The 9986-nt window shown below is 43.3% G+C and overlaps 1 protein-coding gene across 2 annotated transcripts in view; it reads right to left on the reverse strand.

Annotated features, from left to right (window-relative positions):
* The window catches only part of LOC106562585 (elongator complex protein 4), a 202193-nt gene that overhangs the window by 191626 nt on the left and 581 nt on the right, over positions 1-9986 (reverse strand). For both annotated transcript variants that reach the window (XM_045689524.1, XM_045689523.1), the window contains exons 2-3: positions 9566-9601; positions 4988-5109 (exon numbers count right to left, since the gene is read on the reverse strand). In XM_045689524.1, the coding sequence (XP_045545480.1) occupies positions 4988-5109; positions 9566-9601 (158 nt within the window). The remainder of the gene's footprint in view (positions 1-4987; positions 5110-9565; positions 9602-9986) is intronic.

The raw sequence follows: 9986 nt of genomic DNA on the forward strand, positions 1-9986 counted from the left end.
GAGGGGCCTCCGTGTTGAGGTTTAGTGTGGTGGAGGTGTTGTTGCTTACCCTCACCACCTGGGGACGACCCATCAGGAAGTCCAGGATCCAATTGCAGAGAGGAGTTCAGTCCCAGGGTCCCTAGCTGGGTGATAAACTTGGACAATGGTGTTGAACGCTGAGCTGTAGCCTAGAGGTCGACCGATTAATCGGAATGGCCGATTAATTAGGGCCGATTTCAAGTTTTCATAATCGGAAATTGGTATTTTTGGCCGCCGATTTGGCCCAATTTTCGAATTTGATTTTTTTTAGACCTTTATTTAACTAGGCAAGTCAGTTAAGAACACATTCTTATTTTCAATGACGGCCTAGGAACGGTGGGTTAACTGCCTTGTTCAGGGGCAGAACGACAGATTTTTACCTTGTCAGCTCGGGGATTCAATCTTGCAACCTTACGGTTAACTAGTCATACGCTCTAACCACCTGCTTTACATTGCACTCCACGAGGCGCCTGCCTGTTACGCGAATGCAGTAAGAAGCCAAGGTAAGTTGCTAGCTAGCATTAAACTTATCTTATAAAAAACAATCAATCAATCATAATCACTAGTTAACTACACATGGTTGATGATATTACTAGTTTATCTAGCCTGTCCTGCGTTGCATATAATTGCTTAGGTACAGTCTGACTGAGCGATGGTAGGCAGCAGCAGGCTCATAAGCATTCATTCAAACAGCACTTTCGTGCGTTTGCCAGCAGCCCTTCACAATGCATTACGCTGTTTATGACTTCAAGCCTGTCAACTCCCAAGATTAGGCTGGTGTAACCGATGTGAAATGGCTAGCTAGTTAGCTGGGTGCGCGCTAATAGCGTTGTTGCGCTAATAGCGTTGTTCCCCTTGCTCTGCATGGGTAACGCTGCTTCGAGGGTGGCTGTTGTCGATGTGTTCCTGGTTCGAGCCCAGGTAGGAGCGAGGAGAGGGACGGAAGCTATACTGTTACACTGGCAATACTAAAGTGCCTATAAGAACATCCAATAGTCAAAGGTATATGAAATACAAATCGTATAGAGAGAAATAGTCCTATAATTCCTATAATAACTACAACCTAAAACTTCTTACCTGGGAATATTGAAGACTCATGTTAAAAGGAACCACCAGCTTTCATATGTTCGAATGTTCTGAGCAAGGAACTTAAACGTTAGCTTTTTTACATGGCACATATTGCACTTTTACTTTCTTCTCCAACACTTTGTTTTTGCATTATTTAAACCAAATTGAACATATTTCATTATTTATTTGAGGCTAAATTGATTTTATTGATGTATTATATTAAGTTAAAATAAGTGTTCATTCAGTATTGTTGTAATTGTCATTATTACAAATAAATAAATACATTTTTTTAAATTTAAAATCGGCCGATAAATCGGTATCGGCTTTTTTTTGGTCCTCCAATAATCGATATCGGCATTGAAAAATCATAATCGGTCGACCTCTACCGTAGTCTATGAACTGCATTCTTACATAGTTATTTCGGCAGGTAGCCTAATGGTTAGAGCGTTGGGCGAGGTGGGAGAGGGCAGTGTGAAGTGCAATTGAGATCGCGTCATTTGTGGTTCTGTTGGGGCGGTACGCAAATTGGAGTGGGGTATCTGGGATTATGGTGTTGATGTGTGTCAAAGCCATCCTTTCAAATTAGAGGTCGACTGATTAATCGGAATGGTCGATTAATTCGGGCCAAGTTCAAGTTTTCATAACAATCGGTAATCTGCATTTTTGGACACCGATCATGGCCGATTACATTGCACTCCACGAGGAGACTGCGTGGCAGGCTGACTACCTGTTATGTGAGTGCAGCAAGGAGCTAGCATTAAACTTATCTTATAAAAAACAATCAATCTTAACAATCACTAGTTAACTACACATGGTTGATGATATTACTAGTTTATCTAGCTTGTCCTGCATTGCATATAATCCTGCATATAAACCTGCAAATGTAGTTAAAATAAATTCATGTTAGCAGGCAATATTAAGTAGGGAAATTATGTCACTTCTCTTGTGTTCATTGCATGCAGAGTCAGGGTATATGCAACAGTTTGGGCCGCCTGGCTCGTTGCGAACTAATTTGCCAGAATTGTACGTAATTATGACATAACATTGAAGGTTGTGCAATGTAACAGCAATATTTAGACTTATGGATGCCACCCGTTAGATAAAATACGAAACGGTTCCGTATTTCACTGAAAGAATGAACGTTTTGTTTTCGAAATGATCATTTCTGTATTTGACCATATTAATGAACTACGGCTCGTATTTCTGTGTGTTATTATATTATAATCAAATCTATGATTTGATAGAGCAGTCTGAGTGGTGGTAGGCAGCAACAGGCTCGTAAGGATTCATTCAAACAGCACTTGCCAGGAGCTCTTTGCTGTGCTTCAAGCATTGCGCTGTTTATGACTTCAAGCCATTCAACTCCCGAAATTAGCCTGGCAATACTAAAGTACCTATTAGAACATCCAATAGTCAAAGGTATATGAAATACAAATGGTATAGAGAGAATTAGTCCTATAATAACTACAACCTAAAACTTCTTACCTGGGAATATTGAAGAGTCATGTTAAAAGGAACCACCAGCTTTCATATGTTGTCATGTTCTGAGCAAGGAACTTAAACTTTAGCTTTTTAACATGGCACATATTGCACTTTTACTTTCTTCTCCAACACTGTTTTTAATTATTTAAACCAAATTGAACATGTTTCATTATTTATTTGAGACTAAATATATTTTATTGATGTATTATATTAAATTAAAATAAGTGTTCATTCAGTATTATTGTAATTGTCCTTATTACAAATATATATATAAAAATCGGCCGATTAATCGGTATCGGGTTTTTTTGGTCCTCCAATAAATCGGTATCGGCGTTGAAAAATCATAGTCGGTCGACGTCTATTTCAAATCACTTCAGAATTACAGATGTGAGTGCTACAGGGTGATAGTCATGTAGGCAGGTTACCTTGGGGCTCTTGGGAACAGGGACAATGGTGGTCAGCTTGAAACACATTGGGATTACAGATTGGGACAAGGAGATATTTAAAATCTCTGAAGACACCTGCCAGCTGGTGTGCGCATGCTTTGAGAACGCGCCCTGGTATTCCGGCCTTGTGATTGTTAACCTGTTTAAACGTTTTGCTCACATCTGCCATGGAAAGCGAGATCACACAGTCATCCAGAAAAACATGGGCTTTCACGCAAGGCACAGTTTTATATTCCTTGAAGAGAGCATAAAAGGCATTTCGTTCGTTTGGGAGTTCTGCGTCGCTGGGAACCTCATGGTTGGGTGTCCCTTTGTAATCCGTTATCGTCTGCAAGCCCTGCCACATACGGCGAGCATCATAGCCGGTGTAATAGGATTTCCACCTTCCTCCTTGGCCTTTTGCATGTTTGATGTCTCGAAGGTCGTAGCAGGATTTCATGTCCGTGTCCTGTTCATTGTAAGCGGTAGCTCTAGCCTTTAGTCCAGCATGGATATTGCCTGTAATCCATGGTTTTTGGTTGGGATACGTTCTTATAGTCACTGTCGGGACGATATCAACTATTCACTTATTAATGAAGCCCATGACTGTTGTAGTAAACTACTCAATGTTATCGGATGAATCCCACAACACATCCTAGTCTGTACTAGCAAAACAGTCTTGTAGCCTCACATCTGCTTCGTCTGACCACTTCCGCATTGAGCGCGTCACTGGTACTTCCTGTTTGAGCTTTTGTTTGTAAACAGGAAGCAGGAGAATGGAGTCATGGTCAGATTTGCTGAACGGAGGACGAGGGAGGGTCTTGTATGCGTTTCTATGGGTAGAATAAAAGTAGTCTAGAGTTTTATCACCCCTAGTGGTGCAGGAGACGTGTTGGTAGAAGTGAGGTTAAGTCTCACTGCCTTAAAGTCTCGCCCACCAGGAACGCTGCCTCTGGGTGAGTGGTTTCTTGTTTGTTTATGGCCCCATACAGTTTGTTGAGTACCAGAGTGGTGTTGGCCTGTGGAGGAATGTAGACAGCCGTGATAATTACAGATGAGAAGTCTCTTGGTAGATAAGGGTCTGCAGCTTACCATGAGGTATTCTATATCAGGTGAGCAAAAGCTCCAGATTTCCTTCACACCTGAAGCAGCACACCAGTTGTTATTTAGGAAAAAACACACAGCCTCCTTTTGTTCTCCCCGAAGCCGCCTTGTGATCCTGCCGCTGCATGGAGAATCCACAGAGTACTGGGTGCAGAGCGTCATCTTCCAGCCACGTTTCAGTAAGACATAACATTGCAGCATCTCCCACGTTTCTACCTGCGGCGTTTTGTTAGTCCATGGAACAAAGGGATAGGGTCCGGTATGATCAGTGGAACAGCTGAGTCGGAGTTGAAGTCGTATTTGAGGTCGTAACTGTCGTAACTGTCGATCTGATGTCCAGAAGTACTTGGCGGTCATATGTGATAATAGTATGAACTTTCTGTACAAAAAAGTCAAGATAAACACAATAAAAGTCACAATATAGCAAAGTTGGGTTGGAACTTCTCCATTGGCCCCATCTTTCTAGAGACGCAGTTCCTGGCTCAGCAATTTTCCTTTTCTGCAATTGATTGAATTAGGGACCAATATGATTTGATTATGCCAGACCAGAGACCTCCCTCCTCTCTTACTCTCCGCCTCTAACCCTTTGATATGTAAAGAGGGGGTTAAGTTGTGACCCCTCCCACTATCAATCCTGTGGTGCCGAGTGGGGAAACAGCTTTAGGAGCTCTGCTCCCCTTCAGAGTGATGTATCCGGAAACATCTCAACAATGCCAACCCCCCCAACACACACCACCCTCGAACCCCCCAAAAACAAGGCAGCATCATTGCTGTGGGAGCTCCTGAAATCCATAGCATCATGGACTACAAATCCATAAAGACCGTATGGTAAAAGATGTGCAGGCCAGTGGGACAGACTGACAGGATGAACGCACGCACACACACACCTGTAGGATGTCATTGGGGTGGTCCAGAGCAGACGCCACGTAGAGTTCATGTCCACACACCACCCCCTCTGCCAGGAAGTACTTGAGCAGCATACGAGAGTAGCTGTCATATCGGTCCTCCTCTGAGAGACAACACACATAACGTAACATTAGGTCCCACTGACATAGTGTCCTCCTACCTACACAGAGAACAGCGTCATTGACACAGATCACTGCCACTTTAGTCTCAAAAATGGAAGAAACAAATGACATAAACACATCATGTACACAGCATAGAGGTGATGAAGTTTAAATGTCTATATACATTGACAGTAAAAGACAGGATTCGCTGTTCACATAAAGCCACAGTGTTTCCCAACGTAACACCTTACACCTGGCTGAGCCTAATTACAACACAACAGATGGGGATCTGTCACACTGCCTGTCTGGAATGGATGTAATGACCAGTCACGCTTAGTGAGGGAGGTGGGGAGAATGGACACGACACAGAGACACAGGTGTCATCTCCTGAACCAGAGCTCCCAATCATATGAGACGACAGCCACACCTCTCACAGAAAGGGGTGAGCCACACGTCATCTCCTCCACCATCTTGAAGAGAGGATAGGACATCCTGTGTGGAGGATTCACCAGAGTTCTCATGGAGGTATGAGCCCTGTCAGCTAAATGACATAGGGATGTGGAACTCAACCATGCATTCAGAGTCGGGAGTGTTTCTTCACCCCAATGAAATGACTGTTGTCTGTTTATTTTGTTGATGTGTGAGTCAAGTCAACTCATTTCAATGGTAGCCAATTTCTTGACATCCAGCTCACTTTAATTCACTGTTGTTCTCTGAGGATTATGATGGTGATGATGGCTTTCCAGATGGCCTTGTGTTTGTTGATGTAATTCATATGAACACTATTCAATTCAGAAGATAATGCTGGTTTAGGTGTGTATAAAAAGGCATCAGGTGACATTTACATCCAAAAAGACGTGCAGTCTAAATGTCAAACATAACACAACAGTGAAACACCAGGCCTAATTCTAGTGGAACTCTGAGAGCTGTTTGCAGCTTCAGGACAAAATAGGCTAACACTTGGAAGAGCTTGCATTCTGGTCTTATTTACGTCTGTATTGAAATCCTGAGTGACAGTGAGGACAAGTGACTAGTGAGTGAGGGACACATTCTACCACGGATGGCTACCTCAGACCACACAAAGCACCCACCACCCAACCACAGAACCACAACGTAGGCCCACTTCCTACTTCCACGCCCCCACATACCACTACCCAGCATGCCACTGCTGCTTCTTGTCACAGCCACAAACCACCATTTTGTAAAGCAGTCTCTGGCCTCTACACACAATGGCAGACAGTGGGCACACACACAAAGGACAGTGACAGTTAAAGGTGACAGCCATACAGCTGACATCACATCCGACAGCTCGGGAATAACGCAGAGCCATCCAGGAACACCTGGAGAATGTACTTCCCTCCCCACCCCCCGACGTTCCTGGCCTGTTTCCTCATTCCTCACCCATGATGGGACAGCTCCCGGGATGGCCCAGGAAATTCCCTGCCTCTTCAATTTGTTGTCGGTGGGGCTCCCCGTCCTCTTATTGATGGCTTTCTAGGTCAGCGGGACCTTTGTGGCTTTCAGCAGGGCCCACAAAGCCTCCCAGATGGGCCCTCTCCAGATGAGGCCCATTGTGCCCTGCCTTTCTATGGGAGCCCTTCCAAATAGAACCTGAGGGAGTCATTAGGCTGCTGAGGAGGAGGGGGCTGAGAAAAGAAGAGAGAGTGGGGAGTGACGGGGGGCGGGGTATGGAGGGGTGAGGCGGCAGAGTCACCTCTTGGTGGGTCGTGACCACAGGACTCCAGGAAAGTTCAGTCACTCTCTGAACAGTTAGAGGGGGAATTCCTTTTTGTCTTAACAGGTTTTCCTTTTTTGGTGCTCTAATTTTGCTCATTTTGACATGGGATTGTAAAGGGGAGTGAACTCTAGGATTTGGCTTTTAACATGGAGATAGAATGGCCCTGTCTCACGTAGCTGAAGGGGGTGGAGATGGTTAGCCACGCTTCAGGATTGTTTTGATCACATGGACTGGGATATGTTCCGGGTAGCTTGCGAAAATAATCTAGACGCATACACGGATACGTTGACGGGCTGCCCCCAGGAAGTCCAGGACCAAATTGCACGGGCGGGGTTCAGACCCAGGGCCTCAAGTTTAATGATGAGCTTGGAGGGTACTATGGTGTTGAATGCTGAGCTATAGTCAATTAACAATATTCTTATGTAGGTATTCCTCTTGTCCAGATGGGATAGAGCAGAGTGATGGTGATTGCATCATCTGTGGATCTATTGTGGCAGTAAGCCAAGTGGGTCGAGGGTGGCAGGTAAGGTAGAGGTGACGTGATACTTGACTAGTCTCTAAAAGCACTTCATGATGACAGAGGTGAGTGCTACGGGGCGATAGTCATTAAATCCAGTTACCTTTGCCTAAATGTATTTGGCTAAGGTGTATGTAAACTTCCGACTTAAACTGTATACACCTAGGGAGCCTGAGACCAGTAATATTATATACACCTAGGGAGCCCGAGACCAGTAATATTATATACACCTAGGGAGCCCGAGACCAGTAATATTATATACACCTAGGGAGCCCGAGACCAGTAATATTATATACACCTAGGGAGCCCGAGACCAGTAATATTATATACACCTAGGGAGCCCGAGACCAGTAATATTATATACACCTAGGGAGCCCGAGACCAGTAATATTATATACACCTAGGGAGCCCGAGACCAGTAATATTATATACACCTAGGGAGCCCGAGACCAGTAATATTATATACACCTAGGGAGCCCGAGACCAGTAATATTATATACACCTAGGGAGCCCGAGACCAGTAATATTATATACACCTAGGGAGCCCGAGACCAGTAATATTATATACACCTAGGGAGCCCGAGACCAGTAATATTATATACACCTAGGGAGCCCGAGACCAGTAATATTATATACACCTAGGGAGCCCGAGACCAGTAATATTATATACACCTAGGGAGCCCGAGACCAGTAATATTATATACACCTAGGGAGCCCGAGACCAGTAATATTATATACACCTAGGGAGCCCGAGACCAGTAATATTATATACACCTAGGGAGCCCGAGACCAGTAATATTATATACACCTAGGGAGCCCGAGACCAGTAATATTATATACACCTAGGGAGCCCGAGACCAGTAATATTATATACACCTAGGGAGCCCGAGACCAGTAATATTATACACACCTAGGGAGCCTGAGACCAGTAATATTATATACACCTAGGGAGCCTGAGACCAGTAATATTATACACACCTAGGGAGCCCGAGACCAGTAATATTATATACACCTAGGGAGCCTGAGACCAGTAATATTATATACACCTAGGGAGCCTGAGACCAGTAATATTATATACACCTAGGGAGCCTGAGACCAGTAATATTATATACACCTAGGGAGCCCGAGACCAGTAATATTATATACACCTAGGGAGCCCGAGACCAGTAATATTATATACACCACCCTAAATTGCTCAAAAATGTTAGTTTTTTTTCTCTGCAAAAGGTGGTTAAACTTTCACAAAATAAAAAAGGTGGGTAAATTATCAAAAAATAAAGAAGGTGGGTAAATTATCACAAAATAAAAAAGATGGGTAAAATGCGTTTACCCTCCATTACACTACTGTTTGTCATTACCAAACATGATGGGGGAGTTGGCTAAGAACAAACACATCTGACTGCCAGGCTTGGTTATACACACCTGAACCAATGAGGGCCAAATCATTCGCTTTCTGGGTGATCGGAAGGATCAACTTATCTACCGGTTATCAACAACTTATCTACAAGGGTGTATTGTTTTAAGGGACTTGGATGGCAGGTGTCAGGCAAAACAGCTTTGTGCTTGTTGGTCAAAAACAAGCAGTGCCCTCTGCTGAACCCACTAAAGCAAGTGAGAAGCACAGGTCAAAGGTAAGTGATAAGGACAATCTAATGCCATAGCATTGCCTTACACCAGTCTCGGGTACTTTCAGGTGGAGATAGTGACTGCAATAATCCCTGGGGCTCATTCGAAACATTGACGACAGCGCGGCCAATGTGTATAACAGTCCTGACGCTCTGTCTACACTTTAATACTCTTAACTTGGAAACTTGGAACTTTACTCGGTTTTGGAATCTTTTGGAACTTTACTTTCATATCATCGAGAAAGATTAAATTACTATACACCTTTTTAACACTTAACACTGTTGATGTTACAGCTTGTTTATGGAAGAGAGAGGCAACCACCAGTTCTAATTAGCTATCTAGTGTCTCCAATCACCAGTGTGTAACGGAAGAGAGACGCCCATAGAGTGCCTTATAGAACTGTATCGCAATTGAGAATCGATTCCCGTTTAGATAGATTTGGCTGTTTTGGCTGCCAGAGCCAGTTTATGTCTGATCATAAGGTTCTTGGATATTAAAAGGAGTAGGTTACCTAGGCTAGTACATCTTGGACATAAATGGTCTAAATGTACAATAGAAAATGTAGAATTAGACTTACCTATGAGTAGAAGGGTTCCAACTGCTAAACCACCACCTATTTCAAGAATTAAAAAAAATATTACAAATAGGTTGATTTTTGTTCATGACAACACCATATCATTTACAGATAACCAAGTGTAGCATAGGCCTGACATGCAGGGTGATTCCACATGAAAGCAGGATTTTTTTTAAAAGACCATGATTTGGGGGGATTTTCACAATATTTCATCCATAGAATGGTTCTTTGGAGGAAAGATTGTTGAAATATATTTGACAAAACATAGAGAATTAATATTAGCATATTTCACATTTTGTCCTTACATAGGCCTGTTTCATATGTAGGTGTTAAAAAGCAAAAATGACTGCTTGCTCTGAAACACGATTGGTATTTTGATTTAAAAATGTGTCCTGGGGACGCACAGGGAGTGCAGGCTTTTGAT

The sequence above is a fragment of the Salmo salar genome, chromosome ssa11 (assembly GCF_905237065.1).
Source record: "Salmo salar chromosome ssa11, Ssal_v3.1, whole genome shotgun sequence".
Taxonomy (NCBI): domain Eukaryota; kingdom Metazoa; phylum Chordata; class Actinopteri; order Salmoniformes; family Salmonidae; genus Salmo; species Salmo salar.